This window comes from Balearica regulorum, chromosome 1 (genome assembly GCF_011004875.1).
Source record: "Balearica regulorum gibbericeps isolate bBalReg1 chromosome 1, bBalReg1.pri, whole genome shotgun sequence".
Taxonomy (NCBI): Eukaryota; Metazoa; Chordata; class Aves; order Gruiformes; family Gruidae; genus Balearica; species Balearica regulorum.
This window is the reverse complement of record NC_046184.1, coordinates 58,020,412-58,039,469: the sequence shown is the minus strand read 5'-3', so window position 1 is coordinate 58,039,469 and position 19,058 is coordinate 58,020,412. Positions and strand designations below refer to the sequence as shown.

Genomic DNA, 19,058 nt, shown 5'->3' with positions numbered 1-19,058 from the left:
TCTGCTTTCTGTTTTCAGTGGCTGAGTCCCTTGGGGAAGGGAGTAGGAAGGACAACTAAAGGTATATAGGTCCAAGCAAAGCTTTGCCTAGTTGCATATTTAGAAAAGCTTTCCCTCCACCCCAAAGGACAGAAAAACATTGTAGATTCATTAATATTTCTTTTATTTACAAGAAGGTGATTTTTTCCTGTCGTACTCAGCAGCAAGAATAATTGAAAAGCTTATGAAGATCTACATTGGGACAGGATAAACATCGGTACAACTAGGATCCTTGGCCCATGTAATATAGAAAATTGCCCATCAGGGGCAAGGGAGTCAGTGTCTTTCTTTGAAGTCCATCTGGGAAGATTCTCAAAGTACAACAAACAGCTGGACAAGTCTTGTGCTTCCTTATCTGGGAAGCTATGGGGTCTTCTTCACCTGCTGTCTCCTGGAGACAATGGAGCAGTCCATGTCTTGATGCAGAAGATGATGAAAGGAGGGATACAGCTCCCCCAGCCCTCTCACCTGCAGGCTCCTTTCAGCAGCTCTTTTGAGGTGAAATCCAAGCTGGTGGAAATCATAGCTGGGACTCATAATAACGTTCAGACTGCATTAGACAAGCTCAGGTAACAGTGTGGGACCAGGACAAAGGGGAAGCTCGATGCTTGTACAGACAGACGTAGGGAATAATTAGTTCTGGGTGATACTCACAGGGGTGGCAGAAGTACCAACAAGTTTGGTATCCTTGACCTTTTTGATAGAAAAACTCTTAGAAGAAAGATTTTTAGCACAGGGCTGGTATTTTCACACTCCTGAATAGTCCAGAAATATAGCAAGAAAACGTACAGACAGTACAGATGTTGAATGCAAGGATGGATGTAACCAGAACAGTTTATCTTCCTTTGCCTTGCCGCTTTTCTTCTGTGGTGTGCTACTTTTTCTCAACTCAGATCAGCAAATGCAGAGTAAAAAGAAAAAAAAAAAAGGTAGTTTTTGCTATCCCCATTCTTTGTGAGTGGATTGAGGTTTTCTTTTCAGCAAAGGTGCTGATTCGTGGGTTGGTTTTCTGGGCTCATTCACCATATCTTTGCCGCTAATTAGGCAATGGTTTCCCTTGAGCAATGGAAGGAATGGGCAGCAACGTTGCAATGTTTTCCACTAATACAGGATGTGGGATGAACTATTCTGCAATCAGTTTATCGTAGTCAAATAACTGTCTTTTGCCAGCAGGGTAGAGAGGCTTTCGATTTCATGAAAAATAATGCAGCAAGAATGGGAAATTGTGTGCGTTCTTTTTACTGCCATCATCAGACCTGGGGGAAAGAAGGGGGCGTGGGGGGGATTCCCCCAGTATTTTTAACCCAATAATGGGGATTTCTTTTTACACTGCACTGCTTACACAGCTGACACAGTTGTGGCTCTGAGCTGACCTTAGAGACTCAAGTCTAAAGCTGAGCCAAGTAGCTCAGAATGTCATCTTTGATTAAAACCTGAAGTGGGGACATCACAGAAAAAAAATACACCCTTGGTCAGTCAGGAGGAGATATCTTCATCCATTTCATTATCAGCCCCAGCACTCACTGGCAGTGCTACTGTCCCTTGTACAAAATCTCATATCCACCTCTTCAGGTATTTCTCCCTCCCATTAGAGGTTTTTCAGCTGGAATGAGGCAAACAGACCATGTGCCTGCTCAGCCTCAAAGCTGAGTGCTATGTTACACCAAGATGTGGGGCATGGAAGTGCTGGCACGGCCTCTTGCTGGGAACTGGAAAGGAAAAAACAGGCTGGTGAGGTTCAGAATGGCACTTGGTCAGTGTGGGAAGGGGATTCTAGGCCATCAAATCCAGTAATAGCAGAGAAACAGATTCAGTTATGAAGGTGAGTCCTTGTTGGCCTGTATGCCTAAGAATCAAGCTTCTACATCTCCATTTGCTGTGTAGCCACTGAACAGCTTTAATGTGCCTTTATCATTCTCCATGTGTGGCTTTACTGTCCACTAGCCCAGTTCTCCATGCAAAATGTCCTCTTATTTCTAGTGGCCTGTTTCACTAACACTTTACCTTGGGAACTAGTGCTGCCCATGTAGCCATCCATGAATTTACACCTTGCCCACCCTATCCCTTTTGTGGTTTTGCAGCCCTCTAGGGTAACTGTGTTCTCCAGCTTCAATAAAGAACAGTCCCAATGGGCTGATGCTGAAGTCACATTCATGTCCTGAATAGAAAAACTGTCCATCTAACCTTCCCTGCAGAGAAGGCCTTTCCCACCTGTGGATTTTCTTCAGGCAGATCCTACACAGAGCAATGGCTGTACTGGCTTTGGAGGTCCCTCAGAGAAAGGTAGGCACCGGTGTTTGGGACCTGGCTGGAGAAGGCTGTTCTGCATGGATCCTCCTCCTGGCTTTGCCTTAGAGGTGGAGGCTGAGAGAAAGAAGAGGTAGCATATGCTGCTGGTGTACAGGGGTCAATCTCAGTGCCTGCCTTCCCACTCCCCTCCGTTACATCGATAGTATTGCTGTCATGCAGGTGTGGTGGGTCAGGAAAGTCAGTGTTGAGCTGGCACAGGGCCTCAGCAGGTTGTAAAGCTGCTTTGTCCATCACCTTCTCATCCTGTTTCAGAACTGGTGTTGGTGAGGTGCCTTCACTTGACTGGAGAGCCCCAGAAATAGCAATGGCCTGCTGGGTTTCACCTTCTGTCTCTTCCATGAAGGAGCTATTTTGGAAGCCCCGGGTCGCCTTGATACAATGAAGGAAGTTATGGGACAACACGGGCATGTCCTCTGCCAGTGTGCAGAGGTCTGGGGAGGGGAGAGCATGGTAGGACTCGCCATCCTCATTGCCACTGCCCTCCTGGGTGAAAGGCTCATAGGTGAAGTAGACCTGACAGGGCTCGATCTCAAAGGAGTTGGGAAGGTGGAAGAAGAAGTAGCCTTGGTTGGTGAAGCAGCTGGATACAGAGTGCCCACTGGTTTCTAAGGGAGGATCAGGAGTCAGGGTTCCCTTGGAAAGCAGAAACTGGGATTCATGATCGTTCTTCTGCATCACCTCGAGCATGGAGATCTCTGGGGTTGTGCTGTTCACACAGTAGGAAGATGTGGAGAATGGAGAGGAGAGCCATTTCTGATGGGGAAGAAACACAGGAGAGAGACTGTTACATCCAAAGTATAACAGTGAGGAACCAAAGGTTTCTTCTCCTGAGCACCCACAGCAATCAAGTGACCTTTTCTCTGTCCGAGCAAGAGTTGCTGGAGGTGGTGGGGAGGGAAATTCACAGTCATGATGCCTCATGTTCAGAGAGAGTATATATTTCTGTCACTTTGAAATCATAAGCAGATCTTGCAAGCCTATGTTTTGAGATTTCTGGAGGGGGGGAACAGAAGATGGAGGATTAAAATGAAGGGAAGAAAAAAAAAAGCAAGACCATAAGATGAAGTGAAGGTAGAAACATGAAAAGCCACACTGAGATGTGTCTCATGCAATCTATTCCTAGGTGCTCAACCAGTTTCTGATACATCTATGTGGCCCTATGCAGATTTCTTGTCTAAAGTGCTCTTCCAGACTCCCTGTGCCTAGATTTCCACACTCACCAGGAGTGACATCCTGCAGTGCATCATTACCCTTAAAAATAAACATGTTTTGATAACACCCAACTTCATTGCCTTTATGGCCAGTGAAGCCAATTTTTCTACTTTCTGCACTGAGAAAGTGTCTTCAGTGCCTGCTGCACACCCCCATTCCCCTACTCTGCACTCCTCCCCTGTAGTTTAAGCTTTCTAAGGCTTTTTGCACATAGGCTTTTCCAAAGCTTTGCTGTCCTCTGGACCCTCTGCAGTTTGTTTCCACCCTTCTTAAAGTGAGATGTCCCTTGGGATCACCTCCCACGTCTTGCATCTGATGTTCCCTTTAATACTGCACAGAACGGTGTCTCCTTGCAGCTGCCTATACTCAAGGAGAAATTAGGGGAAGGGAGAAAGTGGGGGTGGAGAAAGAAGAGAAGGAGAACAAGAATGCAGAAAACAGCTAAGTGCCAACCAGCATGATGGCAATTCACATTAGGAGCAGAGGAAAGGCTCACAGCCAGGAGGAGGGGATCACCGCAGGAAATCTGGGGAAGGGCTGGGCAGCCTAAGGCAGGCAAGGAGGGACAGAAGTGGGGTGGAAGGGGATCTGAGAGGCCAAGCTCCCTCCCACAGGTCCCTTGTGCTGAGGTTTGCATGGTTTGTCATTTCTCGGTTCTGTAATTAGAGATGCCTCAGCCGAGTGTCAGGTTTTAGAAATTCAGAAAATAAAACTCGAGTGGACAACCCAGCAGCTGGTGTTGTGTGTGCACATGTAGGTCCAGCAACCAGCTGTCTGTCCCGGGCATGTGCAGCTGGACCCTTCTTTCTCTCATTTCTCCCTCATAACCACGTGGCTCCATCCCCAGTCCCATACCTGAATGTCACCTCCATGAACTGAAACGAGTGGAGGAAAGAACTTCTCGGGGTCTGGGATGTGAATCTTCAGGATCTTCTTAAACCTTGAGAAAAGAGAATGAGAAGGAGGAATGAAGCATGGCCTGATCCTGACCAGTCTGGCACTGTGGTGGGGGTAGGAGAGAGCAGCGCAGCTCATGCATACTACCCTGGCATGGAGGAGAGGTAAAATACAAGTCTGAGGGCTCTCTATGCTTTTGAGTGGCCTGAAATGCAGTAGCTGAGGGATAAGAGGTATAGGGATGAGGCAGTTAAACCTGGCATTGGACAGTACAGTCCCCTCAGCCTTTTCCCAAGGGAAGCACAACCAGCAGTTCTCTGGCTTCTTCCCTACCTTGGTTGGTCACCTTAACTTCGCCACCTGTCCCCTTAGCCCCCCATCCTGATGACAAGCTGGGTAAGTCTCTCTAGTTACCAAGCTCTAGCTGTTGTGAGTTGCCCTCTCTTTGCTTTGCTGCCACCACAATGACTCAGAAGACCACATTGTCTGAATGGGACCATCGCTGGCAAAGCTGTGCCACAACTGTCTGTCTGTCCTGTTAGCAGGACACTGTGTGGTATAACTAGGACACACCGGCCATGCAAGCCATCTGAGCACACCTTGCGCCAGCCCAGTAGCCTCTACGTTACTGGATCCAGTGTGTTTTTCATCCTGAGGCAGCATGAAGTGATCTAATCTGCTCCTCAGTTCCTCAGAGAGGTTGCTGATCCTGTCAGCTCTTTGCTGAAGCTTTGGTGTGGGATGCTCTGAGGAAAAACACTCCTGACCTCTGGAAGAAATCAGTGTACTCTCTGAAGCATCAGAATTTGCTACGTCTTGCATATAAACTACCTTACATCACTGCAGATGCTATTTTTATTCATGCATGTCTAATCCTTCCTTGGATCTTACCTCAGCATTATCCTCCACCCAATTCCCCCAGGTTAATTATACTCTGTGGAGAAAGGAGCACTTTTTATCTCTCTCTATGCCATATAGCTAACACTTCCTCAGCCTTCTGTTATGACTCAAGGTAAAACACAGTGACCAGTGACTTTCTCAGTATCCATCTTCCTTCAATATGCATCTCCTTCTTTCCTTACAGAGGAACCATCCCAGCCTCTGCTGCCTCATCCCTGAGAACATTTCTCCCTGCTCCGTGCCACAGATATCAGCATCCTGCTTCTCTGCCCCTGTCCTGAGATGAGAAAACCTGAGGCCATTTCTAACCTTGCCATGCTGACACATCACTCTCCGTATTATTGCACAGAGTAACCTCGTGAGATACTTTCAGTCCTGAATAAAAGCAGTGCCTGAGTAGAAGCACTGGCAAGGAGATCTTTAAAGCATCATGTAGATGTTTATCAGCATGTGATGAGACACTTCAGGACTGCACAGACCAGGGAGAGAAAGAATTGTACTCCTCATTTTGACTACAGACCAAACGTCACCATGTCCTGCCTGAGCTCTTGCCAGCGTGTTTAACTAAGTGAGAAGGTAGCGGCACCTATGCTTGCTTGGTCCTCTCTACTGAGGGAGTGCTCAACCCAGTGGCCTGCTTTTTAAGAGGCAATTTTGGTGCATCCCTGCCAGGTAACACCACTCTAACGCATGGGCAACAGAAGTGCTGAGGCAGCTGTTTTGAATTCAGCCAGGGCATGGCACCAGGTCACAGGAGAGCGGCACAGCATGATGGTGGTGGTGAAACCACATCTTCTTGGGTGGTGTTATATCTCCCCAGACAAATGTCAGCCTCAAAAGGCTGAGCTAGAAACCATGTTTTTAAGTCACTCTCTATCCTGAGTAATACCAAGTGAAAAATAATCCTGCTTTTGAGAAGACGCATAAGATGCAGGAGAGGAACAGAGAGGAAAACTTGATTCTCATTTACCATTTCAGGGTCCGTAAGTTAATAAGAAAGGCAGTCCCGATGATCACAAAGATGCAAGTGCTCACTATAAGAGCTGGCAAGACCGGACGGGATGTTTCTGCAAGATAAGAGAGAACGAGGAACTTGCTGTGAAAATTTAGCCAGGATTCTGGAGGTAGGAACTGCATCCCTTCCATGGCTGTTCAAGCTGATCAAAGTGAGCCTTTATTATAATTTTATATAATATATAAAACATTGTATTATAAAAAATTATAATATACAGGTCAGATAAATGAGTTCTACTGTGTTGTGTAGGATGCCTCTGAGCTGAGATGGTTTTCAGAGTCTACTTGGCATGCATAGATAATTTGTGCTGAACAGGTTGAACTCCCTGTTCATAACACCACCACAGCTGGGGATTGCCACAGATGAGGTGCCACATTCTACTGGTTGAAGTGTCCATCAATCTGTCTGTTTTGTTGCAAAGGAAAGCAAGGAGTCCTAAAATCAGCGTGGGGTTGGGCACTTGAAACACCATTATCAGTCTGTGGGGGAGACAGGGTCATGGGGTTCATGGGTCTTTGAGAAGGCAGGAGGACCAAGGATGGAGAAGGTTAGAGGTCAAGGGCCTGGCTTCTTTCTTTCGAGAGGTGTAGGAAAGCTTTGGGAGGCTAGGAAGGTTACAGCTTTCTACCACATAATGATTTTGGTACTTGGATTGTAGGGTTAGAAGAAAGAGACTGAGTTCCCACATTGCCAGTGCTGTCAGCATTCCTCAGGCTTGTCTGGCATTATCTCAAACTTTTCTTAATCTCTTTCACGCACATCTGGCCCATGCACTTTTGCTTGGTCTTGCTATTCTGGTGCCTATCATCTCCTCTGCCTGCCACCCCCGTGTCCCTCCATCCCTAGCACCCCTTGGTCTGGGCCTGCAGAGGTCCTCTGGAGTAGTTGTGAGGGAGCAGAGAAAAATAAAATAAGGAGGAGACATTTTTAGGACATTCTTTCTTTGCCTGTCCTTGAGATGCTACTCAGATCACTTTGTCTCCTCTGCCTCTGGTACCCTGGTTATCTTTGGGTCTTGGTTGCTATGACAACTGGTTGCGGCTGTATCCTATTCATTGACATCACACACTGTCAAAATTTGATCGCCACAGCAACACAGTGCCCTTTCTAAACATAGCTCTTCTGTTTATGCCAGCACCAGGCACAACAGGGAGGGGCTGAGCAGGGGTAGAGTGGGGGCGACATGAGAAGGAATAACCTCTATCTCCTTATTTTTTGGAAAAGAAATGACGGAGACCGCAGCCAATGACTCACCGAAGAGACTTGCTCAGGGCATTATCTTTCAAGGCTGGAGTTGTCCTCCATGCTGCGGTACATGGTAATGACTGATGCAAGTCTCAGCAGACCTTTTTGGAAGGGACTTACATGCATCTAAGTCTCTTTCATTCTTTGCGAGACTTTGCTTCCTAGGCTCAGGTCTCCTTTGGTTCAAGAGCTGAGTGCTCTGTTTCATTGCATTTCACAGATCAATGGGTCCAGTGAACTGGGCCATTTTAGAAAGCTGGATTTACGTTCCTAGGTCACAGGAGCACCTGGGAAAATGCCAGTCCTGGGCACTGCTTCTGCAGATCAGACATCTGGCCTTGCTGCTCTGTAGAAACAGTCCCTTATTTACATCTTGTGGATTTTTCCTGTCTTCTGTAAGTCAGAGTGGTTCTTTTGGGGTCAAGGGGTCTTTGCCCTTAAGCCCTGTTGAGCCAGTCTGACCTAACAGATTAGGAGGTACAGATAATTTCTGACCTTTCTATTGCTCTTTGATTAACACAATCCTCCCTATCCATCTTCCTCCAGCTTCTCAGCCTGCTTGGCCCTTCTAGTTTATTTTCCCTGACTCCCCTTTTTCCCCTCCAAGCCAGACTGCCTGACCCTGATCCTTACGGTCAGCATGTGTCCTCCACAGTATGGTCTTGCTCCAGTCGCTCCACACGCCTTTGTAGGTACTTGAGGCACTTGGCCTTGCACGGACAGCTGCCTCGTATTTCAAGTTGGGGGAGAGGCTCTGGAACACCACCCACATCTGGTCCTGCCTAATGGTGAAGTTCTTGGCGTCCTAGGAGCAAGGCAAAATTAGAGCATCATCAACACCGTGGCTTACAGCCTTATATACCCATTTCTTCCAAGGCCCTCAGAGAGGACCTGTCTCACATCCCTTCACCTTGTGCACTGTTTTTCACCCTAGAGTACAAGTTGTCTTCGCTTTTCTTTTTTTCATTCCTTCCAGGTCTCTCCTGGAGCTGTCTGGATTTCTTTGTGACAGCATTAAGTAAAATAGGATTCCTATCTGACTTCATGTCATCACCAAACACTGGCCGCAGGTGACACATATAAGAAGGTGGGAGGTGTCATCTGCTCTCCAGCTGCACCAAAACTGTTTTCATCCTGAGCGGAGGCCCAGGAGCAAGTCCTGGGTGACATAAAGAAGACCAGGATTCATATGGTGACAGGTCCCAGTGCCCCACTCTGTACTCACCTCCCAGGACTGACTCGTGGTTCGGTACCGCACTTCATATTCCCGCTCCCCATCCAAATAGTGAGAGGAAATATTCAGGCTCCACGTCAAGTTGTAGGTGTTTTCGGTTTTGCTAACCAGCTGAAGATTTCCCGGAGGCCTCAGCTTTACTGGAAAGAGAGAAGGAGCAGGGCTGATACCTCCACACTGTCTGTCCATAACAGGGCTCCACCGCAATCCCCATTGCAGCATGGTTCGTGTCTTGGCTGTGCTCACAGACTCCAGCCAGCCACGGCCACGTGAGAGGGTTAGTGAGTTCCCCTTCTCTGTTCCTCCTTCTTCCTCACTGTCAATGAAGGCAAAAGGCCTGATGTCTCTAGACTACATTAAAGGCAGCTCCTCCTGCGAGCCTGCGAGAGTGGCCCCTGCAGTCAGTGCACTCACTCCCACACAGCCATGCATCCTGTCTTGTAGGGGTGATCTGATCCACAAGACAATTGTACAGACAGGAATGGAACATGGTTGGGGTGACAGCTGCTTCCCAGCTGCTCTTTCAGAGAGCTACCGCCACAGAGGATGGAGTTACACAGACTGTCTGGGCTGATCCTTCCTATTCCCTGACTCCAGCCATGCCTTCCTGGACCATGCAGCAATATTGGACCTCTCCTTGAGTCAGGTACATTCACACATCCAGCAAAAAAAAAGACCCAACCAGATGATTTTCTGCTGGATTAGTGAGCTGAATCCTTTCAGCAAATACTGATGCATGCCATAGCTGGCTTAAAGGAGGGTGGAAGCACATATCTAGTAAGAGGGGCACGGGAAGAGCAGCAAGACTTTCCCTCCTTCTTGCAGCACACATTTTTCAGGAGGTCAGCTGAGCTGTCATTGCCTGTTTGAAGCCAGAACTCCTGGTTTAAAACACTCTCATTCAACATTGTCCCAGATACAGGACAGGACAGGAAGCGGCTGGCATAACGCTGCATGTTAGAGATGCAAGTGGCAGGAGTCAACATGGTTCATCTGTGCTAGTTGTAGCGCGGGACAGGGAAAAGACACAAGTCTATATCAGCTATGGGTGTTGCATGGGGTGGATGGGGAAGAGAAATTAGCTATCACTTCATGGGGAAACTTCAGAGACTGCAAGACAGATGAGTACTCACTATTTGCAAGTGGACTGAAATCTTCTATTCGCACAGGTATAGACCTATTCTCTCCAATCTGGCAATGGACAGACATGGTAAGGCGGTCTGCAGTGGTGAAGCATTGAGTCTGCAAGGAAAATTTACCATTAGTGACACGGAACCCTCATCAATAAACATTCATATTTCTAAGCATTGCTTACGCATAAGAGGTTTAGGAATACTCAACAATAAATATGGACAGTATTTGTGGCTGAAAGGCATAAGCCTCAGTAGCGAGTGAGGAACCAAAGATTTATATTTGATGTGGTTGGAATTTATTTTTTGTTCATTAGCGAGAAGGGCGCAAAATAACTGTGATATACTAGTTTGCTAGGATTGCTGCATGTGCAGACTAAGCAGGAAAAAGGTTACTTTCTATGAGTCACATTTATTGAGAAAAATATTTTTACTAAAACGTTTTGTGTTCATTGGTAAGATTGAGATGACATTAGTATTAAATATTACTCTTGAAATGCAATGATACTAAAGGTCCAGATACATCATACAGTATTAAATAAGCAACAGGGAAATTAGCTTGATTAGAAAGAAAAGGTTTTGGAGCTGTTTACCAACCCTACAATTTGTCTTTGCACATGATGTGCAAATGTGAGAAAGCTTGTCTCCCATTTGAACTGATTGTGACTTTATCAATAAGGAGAATTAGCTCATATTTGGGTGTGTTTTCTTCTGAAAACACAAGGGCTACAGTAATTCTGGATATGACAAGGAAGTACATAATGAGTCTAAAAAAAGACTGATTTAAATAAAGAATAATAGCTAGAGGATTTGCATCACCATTAGCTCCAGTGATGTGTTGCTGTTGCATCTTGCATTTGACACATCTAACCAGGCTTCAAAGTAGTTAATGATCTGGAAAATGGTACTGACCTCTTCAAGGAAAATGAGGTCGGGAGATGACCTCAAAGCTGGTGGTGATGTCCATCCCTCCTCAGAGGAAGGGATTAGGACCAAACCCAGGTAACTGAGACGTGGGACACTGCATGTGATCTGTCTGTCTTGCACCTCTTCTGCATGCGTCAGGACAGCATGGCCCAGCTCACAATGAAACCAGGGGAACCCACAAGGGTGATGCATTATCAGCAACAACAAGCCCAATCTCAGAACTGGAGTCAAGGATTAGGTTTGAGCCTTTTATACCGCTCTTGGGTGTCACACTGTTTATACACCCCAAATCCACATACAAATCCTTTCTACTTTGTTGCTAGCCAGGACATCCCACATGAAGTACTCACATTACTGTTTTTGCTGAAGGTTTTGATGCATCTCCTCAGTCCTGTCATGTGTTCTGCCTTGGGTAATTCACAGTGTTCCTTGAATTTTTCAGGTAAGGAAAATAACCTGAGTTTTAAGCAAGACAACTCCAGTGAGCTGGGGAGGCTGGTTTGTATTTTGTCAAACTTTATGTAACGCTAAAGGCCTTTCAAGGCACTTTGCATCCTACCATATTGCTGAACAGGTTACAGCAAGGATGTAATCCCACTTTCTCTCCCCACTGCATCACTCAGACAAATTTTATGTGTTGGCACTTGTAGACTCAATGCATCCCAGTTATTTCAAGCTAAAGATAACAGTAGGTTTCCAGTTTCCAAGTCTTCACAAAACCCTCTTGCTACCTTCTCTGCTTCCTGCTGATAACAGAGGGCAAGCAGAGCCTAAACACACCTGCTGCCCACAACTGTGCCAACATGGCCCTGGAAGACAGGTACCTGTTTCAGCCCGTCTAGGGTTTACAGGTCTTCTTCAAGCCACTGATGGTGCTGTAGCATCTCAGATACCAAGGGAAATCCATCTTCTGAACCAGGTCACATCCCAGTCAGCCAGGACCATACCTCACGCTTGGCAGCGCAATACCATGACCTCTCTAGTGCTCTTACAAGTGTGGATGGACAGCCCAAGCTGAGCTATAGCACAGGAGGTTACAGGGTAAGAGAGCATCCATGGGGTGGCAGCTGAGGGGGTATCAGGCTGCTCCAGTCGTAAGGTCAGATCAAGCCTGGGACTTGCTGATTCTGGGAAAAAGTGGAGTCCTAGAGCCCTGATCAAGCAATGGCACAGTTCCAAATCCAGCCCAAATTCCAGCTCCAGCCTCTGTGGTTCATACACATGGAGCAACATAAATGTTTTGGCTTTCTAGGTCCGTGCACCAAGCCCCAGAATATATTTGCCAATCTCACCCTGTTGGAGGTGTCTCTATGAGAGTCATGAGCAACCCACCCACTGCCAGAATCACACTGAGCCTCTCCTTACCCCAGCCCTGGGGTAAGCTGGTAAATCTCTTGGCTGGAGATGTCATACTTGGAGACCACAGAGACTCAGCCAGCCCTCACTGCAGTACTGTCCACACACCTACCCCTCTGTTGGGAGATGTGTGGGAGAGGAAAACATCATGAAATGAGAGAGATGAAAGGGCCAGGGGAGACAAGGGGAACAATATTTTCCTTCATTTATGCACTCAGGGTGCCACATCCCAGTTCATCCTGGAAAATGGGCAAATGGCCCCTATGTAACTTTAATTCCACTCTCCTCTGCCCTCATCTCTATACATCCTCCTTTTCCATTGAAAATGCCTTTCAGTCCAGAGGGTGGCTACCAAGGAAGAGGGATTTTTTTGAAAATGAAACACAGACATAGTATGGAACTGGAAGATGGGCTGTGCTAGACAGCTTGGGACCGTCAGATAACAAACACTGAGCAGTGTCCAGCATCTCAGCCCACACAGGATTAGAGACACAGTTCAAGACAAAGCCCCTAGGCTCTGCAGCTCTGTGACTCCACTACACCTGGTCTGGGGAGGAGGAACTTACATTTTTGTAAAGTGGCAAACTTTCCAGGACACTTTTCATTCAAAGCATTGGCTTTCCTCAGCCTCTCCAGTCACCCACCTGTCACAAAAAGCTAACTTCGATATAATCTCCAGCTGGCATGGTGCTTCAACCAGGTCCCTGCTTGGGTTCCAGTCGCAGAAGAGAGCTGCCCGTGAGTCATACCAACAAGTTAGGCTGGAGGCACCTGCCAGCAGAGAAGAGATGGACAGCAGCGTGACTGAATTAGCAATGATGTTGGGCATCAACCATCACCCTGAACAATTCTGCCCCATCCAAAAATACAGACTAACTCCTCTGCTGGATAACTGTCTCCAAGTAAAAAAGGCAGAGCCACTGCTCCGTCCTTGGAGGCTGATGTGCTCATAAGGGACCTTTAACTACTGCAAACTCCTCTGGCTCTATGTGACAACACAAGCACTGCACAGCAACACACCGTGGCGAATACACTGCTCCGACTGACACCCCCCCCCCCCCCCCGCCGCTTGCCCAGCTGGCAGAGGTGAAGGGAATCACTTCTTACCTTGTGCTGAGTCTGATGCCTGTGAGAGAGGCATGAGGCTGAACAGCCAGAGGTGACACAGAAGCAGCAAAGAGGGCTTCATCTGTACTGGTGACACACTGAAAGACAGAAGACGCCCCCCCCCAACATAGCTCAGCAATGCAAATTAGGAAGATGTCATCTCACAGGAGGCATCCACCGTCCCAGGGCAGGACTCAAAGCCAGTGCTGATCTTCCAGGCTCAGAAACTCATACCCTTTCTACTCCAGAGTCTGTGCTTTTCCCTCAGCACCTCATCATTTTCCTGTCTTGAGTGCTTTGCTCAGCACTGAAACCGTTTGCACTGCAACACAGATAGGTTTTTGCAGGAGTAATGCCTTCTGGAAATGTGTCTGAGTGCACAGCAGTCCGCATGTGTTGTTTCAGGCTGCTTGCTGACTCAGGTAGAGAATCCTGCCTTAGTTGCACACGGCTTGCGTTTTGAAGAGCTTCTTTTTTTGGTAAGTCGTACGGCTGAAATAACTAGGTGCTTGCTGAGTAAGAGGGGTCTCTGGCTGCAACTGACAAAAATTAGTTACAGAGCTAATGACTTAGGAGATAGATTTTGAATGGCTTGTTTGGGACAGGGGAGGAAATCAGGGAGAAGAAGGAGTTTACCAAGTTCTGGAAAGTCAAGGCTTTACCATATCACAAAATATTACACAGTCACACACTAGCCATGCACCATCCTTGTGAAGTAGACCCTGTGCTACCTTGGAAGGAGCCATACTTTTAGGTGTAGCAGAAAATTTGGGCTTTGTAATTAGGAAACTCTGCAGCACCCCTCATCCACCTGTGGCACCCAGGGAGACTCCTTGTCTTACAAAGCCTGTACAGCCATGCTCCATATTAGACACACCAGGCTTATGGGCTTCTTATCCAAGCCTCCCACTCTCCCCATCCACCTGGACACCCATACCTCAAGGTCTGTCTCTGCCCACAGGAGAAGAGACCACCGTCACCTCTCAGCAAGCCTGGAGCCCAGGCAGGGCTGCGCAAAACAAGACAGTCCTGCCGGACCCTGCTGGGACTGCCAAGAGAGCGGGAAGAGACGGTTTATAAAGGGCTGGCATGAGGCATAATATCGATTCCCGTTGTGATAAAAGATTAGGTTCAGAGGAAGAAAAACATGACGACAACACATTCACAGACAAAGGGGAGAGAAAGAGAGAGAAAGAGAGCAGGCGGCGTGGTTGTGAGATGTGGTGTATGATTTGAGAGGTCTGTGGAGAGACAGAGAGATAAATACGTGCTCAGCCCTCCCCAACGGTGAGATTCAGTTTGTCAGACCGAAACTCCTTCCAAGACACTTTTTAGATCAGCCATCCCCACGTGGGAGAGAGCTGGCATCACCCCCTTTACCTTCCAGCTCCAGGCACCCGGTGGTCCAGACGAAGGGAGTCCCTGGGGACTGGGTCTCGGGGTCGGCTGGAAGCAGGTGCTGGACGTCAAACTGTGAGGGGAGTGGGGAGGGGGGGAAGGGGAGAGGGATGGAGGCAGATATCCTAGCTCAATGCATGTCCAGCTGCCAGTCAATGCTGCTGGAGTGAGAGAGATGCCTCTAGCCCAGCAATTCTGCTGTGGAGCTGTTCTTCTTGTATGTGCGTGGTCTGTCTTCTCCCTCTCACCTTAGCACAGGAAGCTGCCGCTTGCTTGCCTTGTCAGACTGAGACGAGGCCCTGAAGTATCGAAAAGGCTAGCGAGGCCGAGAATAAAAAGCCCCAAACCACGTCCTACTTCCTGCTGGTAAAGCAATAGGTGCAGAAACAAGGGTGGAGGGATCAGGTGTTAGCTTGCAGTGATCAGATATACTGGGACCAGTTTGTAACTATTGCTGGGAAGCAAAAGAGTGTCCTTTTGGGACACTAGCAAGAGACTCATAGCTTCCTCTTGCAGATACCCAGAAAGACCACTCATATCACTCTCAGGGTCTGCACACGTGCACAGATCAATTTGAAACCGGGCATAGGAGTTGATCTGCGGTAGAAATACCATGGACCACTTTGTGAAAAATAACTCGAGTCATTGACCTAAGCAACACCAGAACGAAACCAGCCTCCCCACCAGTGCCCCAGTTTCAGAGGATCTATCCTGGGTCAGAGCAGGAGTGGAACCAGGGCAGTGCTGAGTGTGAGCAAGCTTGAGGCACAACCCTCACACTTGCAGATGGTGTGACACCGCAGGAACACCCATCACGTGGCCTCCTTACCCAGCCATGCACCTCACTCACTCCAGACAAGGAAGAATCACCTCCTCCGACCTGAGCCTCGCAGCTAGGCCAGACAGGCAACACTGCCCTGCAGCAGCTGCAGTGCCTGTTCGCCATGGCTTGTCCAGAAAAGGATGCAAAAAATGTCTACCTTCTTCCAAAGCTTCATATGCCCTCACCTTCACAGATGGATAACACCTCACAGGCCCTGTGGGGCGCGTTTAGTTTAGAAGATCCATTCGCCACAGGCAGATGTCTCCCCCAGCACACATTGCGCTCACCTCACAAGCCAAGAGAGACGCACAAACACAAATCCACAGCCCAATGGTTGCCCAGTTCACAGATAGGCATGCACATGCATACGTGTCCCCGCACACCTCTTTTTCCATACACAAATATAATTCTCTGAAGTGAAGCACATCATGTTTCCTGTCTGGTCTGGGCTGCACGAAGATGGCTGCTGGTGTGGGGCCAGATGATGAGAATCTCCTTTTAGACACGCAGTGGTCACCACACTCTGCGCTCCTCACCTTTCTCTCCTAGAGCAGCTCAAGGCCCAAGCTCTGGTCCAGCAAGCAGGTTTTGCTGACCAAAGGTTGCCAGAGGCTAATCTCAAGTCTCCAGGCAGTTCCTTTTTGAGGACTATATAAACCTGGAGAATGGGGCCTCCTTTAACAACAAAGGGATCTTGGTTTCAGGTAGTAGAAAAAGGGTGTGGGAGGAGGATGAGTTTTTAGTCACAGGCAGCCCAGCCTAGAGACTGGATCTCAAAAGATATTAGACTTCGAAAAGAAAGACTGTTGGAGCAAAACAGTGATTTGAAGGCATGGGCAGAGCCATTTTGAGGAGGTTGCAGTAGTGGATCCTCATGGCCATTTCTGGGAGAATCATAGAATAGTTTGGGTTGGAAGGGACCTTTAAAGGTCGTCCAGTCCAACGCCCCCTGCAATGAGCAGGTACATCTTTAACTAGATCAGGTTACTGAGAGCCCCATCTAACCTGGCCTTGAATGTTTCCAGGGATGGGCCATCTGCCACCTCTCTGGGCAGCCTGTTCCAGTGTTTCACCAGCCTCATTGTAAAAAATTTCTTCCTTATACCTAGTCTGAATCTACCCTCTTTTAGTTTAAAACAATTACCCCTTGTCCTATCACAACAGGCGCTGCTAAAAATTCTGTCCTCATCTTTCTTATAAGCCCCCTTTAAGTATCGAAAGGCCACAATAAGGTGTCCCTGAAGTCTTCTGTTCTCCAGGTTGAACAACTCCAACTCTCCCAGCCTTTCCTCAAAGGAGAGGTGCTCCAGCCATCAGATCATTTTTGTGGCCCTCCTCTGGACCCACTCCATCAGGTCCATGTCTTTCCTGTGCTGAGGACTCCAGAGCTGGACACAGTACTCCAGTTGAGGTCTCACCAGAGTGGAGTAGAGGGGCAGAATCACCTCCCTTGACGTGCTGGCCACACTTCTTTTGACACAGCCCAGGATATGGCTGGCTTTCTGGGCTGTGAGCGCACGTTGCCGGGTCATGTCCAGCTTTTCATCCACCAGTACCCCCAAGTCCTTCTCTGCTTGGCTGCTCTCAAAACATTGCAGTTCAAACTCCACTCCAGCATCAAGCACACTTAGCCAGCAGTCTGGAGTGCAACATCTCTTTCCTCACCACACATGACATGGGCCAGGAGTCTGAGAGGTGTCATTTGGATGGTCTTGCTAGTCATCTGAAGACTCCTGTTATGGCCACCTTTTGTGAGTGCAGCTGGGCAATCTGACCAGCCAGCCTCTCTCTGTGGAAGAGGAGTAGAGAAGAGGATGGGCTGCGTGCTCTCCTGCTCCGATAATCACTGACTGTGATAGTTGCACCTTGGAGGGTCCCACCAGGTTGGAGCTGTAATGGTATGTATCATCAGGGCACAGCCCGCCTTTCCCAGGAACTCTTAAAATGAATACAGTTTACTCTGGCATAGAAGTCTTCAGCTGAAGCAATGAAGTGCTCTGTGAGTAACTTCTTGGTATCACCAGCTCTGCAGCTGCAATGCAGTATTCACGTTAACCATCGTTTTTCCCATTTGTCCTTCAGACTGAGAAATCTGTGCCTTCCTTCAAACCAGAGACCACTTCCGGAAAGTGAGAGCACAAAGCACCCATTTGTTGTTCAGCTTATCAAGGAAAAAAACCCAAGCCACTGATTCCCTCTTTTTTTTTCTTTTTTTTTTTTTCCCTTTTTTTTTTTTTTAATGTGTAAGAATCAGATGCGGTTGGTTGTGCACTGTGGCACCTGAAATAGTGGGAGAGGAAAACTTACCATGTAGTTAGTCCCTAGAGAAGATGAGTGGCTCCTAAAGTTGAAAACAAGGATTTATCTGGTCAGTCAATTAACTGGAAACTGTTTTTTCTAGATCTGGGTCTTTACAATAGATTCTCATGCAGATTTTTTGATATCTGGTAAGGGCTGATGTCACATTGAAGACTTTCCCAATGAGGGTCCTAACAGAGCCAGTTCTCCTCTATGCAGCCACCTTTACTTAACAGTAGTAAGGGATATACCTCTTTGTCAAGTGTGACTGGAATTTACTGATTTTTCCAAAATTGTGGAGGGAGGGGGAATGACCAGCTAACAGACAGCCAAACACCGATATGTGGAGACAGACTGCCTCAGCATTTCGATTGGAAATAGTTTAAAATGTACTGAAACAACAACTATGTGATGTAAGTAAAAAAGGGTTTCCTACACAGGCATAATACCATGACTGTGTCCAGGCTCCATCTGATACAGATAAATACACTTGCTGTCAGCACAGTTTTCAGACCTGATTGCCAAGGATGTTGTGCTACTGAGAATTTGGCCCTTTTTATCTCCTTTACACTGACATTGTTAGGAATGGTGCCATTTGTAATGTGAGAAGCCAAACAAAACCACCTTGTCAGCGACACACGCGAGGTGTTCTTGTGATTACCTTCCTGTCCCCATAATGGTGACTGAGACGGGTGAACTCACTAGTCAGCGTTGTTGTTCAGTGTTAAAGCAGCAGGTAAAAGTGTGGTGTTGGAGGTTTGGTTAAATGTGTTGTTTGGGCCAGATCTGTGTTTCAGAAGCAATGTAAGTTTTGAAAATCCTCAAGGCTGGGGCAGGTGCTTATGCGCAGGCTCATCTTCCCCACCCCGTACCTCCCCCCGTCCCCTTCCCCCCTGCCCCCCGTCCCCCCCCCCGTCCCCCAACTCTGTTTTCATTAGAGAAGAGCAGCGCTGCTGAAACTTCTCATTTTCAGTTGTGCATCCACTGAGAGTCTCCGCAGAACGGCAGAGGTGAACAGGAGGACAGAGAGAGTGAAGCGAGACAGGGAAAAGTATTGTGTGATGTCGAATTATCCCACGATTTATCAGCTCATTAGCTGCTGTTAGCCTAGGCACATCCCTTCCCTTTGCTGGGACTGGAGTCCCAGGGTAAGCAGGATGCCTGGCC

The 19,058-nt window shown here is 47.7% G+C and overlaps 1 protein-coding gene across 2 annotated transcripts; it reads right to left on the bottom strand.

The window, feature by feature from the left end:
- Positions 1-201: 201 nt before the first annotated feature.
- IL2RB (interleukin 2 receptor subunit beta) lies at positions 202-14,835 on the bottom strand. Of its 2 annotated transcripts, none has more exons than XM_075753077.1 (10): positions 14,753-14,835; positions 13,373-13,470; positions 12,910-13,036; positions 11,260-11,365; positions 9,986-10,094; positions 8,844-8,992; positions 8,252-8,423; positions 6,329-6,425; positions 4,417-4,501; positions 202-3,102 (listed from the first exon to the last, which is right to left on the bottom strand). In XM_075753077.1, exons 2-10 carry the CDS (start codon positions 13,452-13,454, stop codon positions 2,275-2,277), a joined length of 1,755 nt encoding a protein of 584 aa, XP_075609192.1. In that variant the 5' UTR covers positions 13,455-13,470; positions 14,753-14,835; the 3' UTR covers positions 202-2,274. The 2 variants fall into 2 exon arrangements, with proteins under 2 accessions (XP_075609192.1, XP_075609197.1); XM_075753082.1 differs by lacking the exon at positions 14,753-14,835 and adding an exon at positions 14,310-14,732.
- Between the last annotated feature and the right edge of the window lie 4,223 nt (positions 14,836-19,058).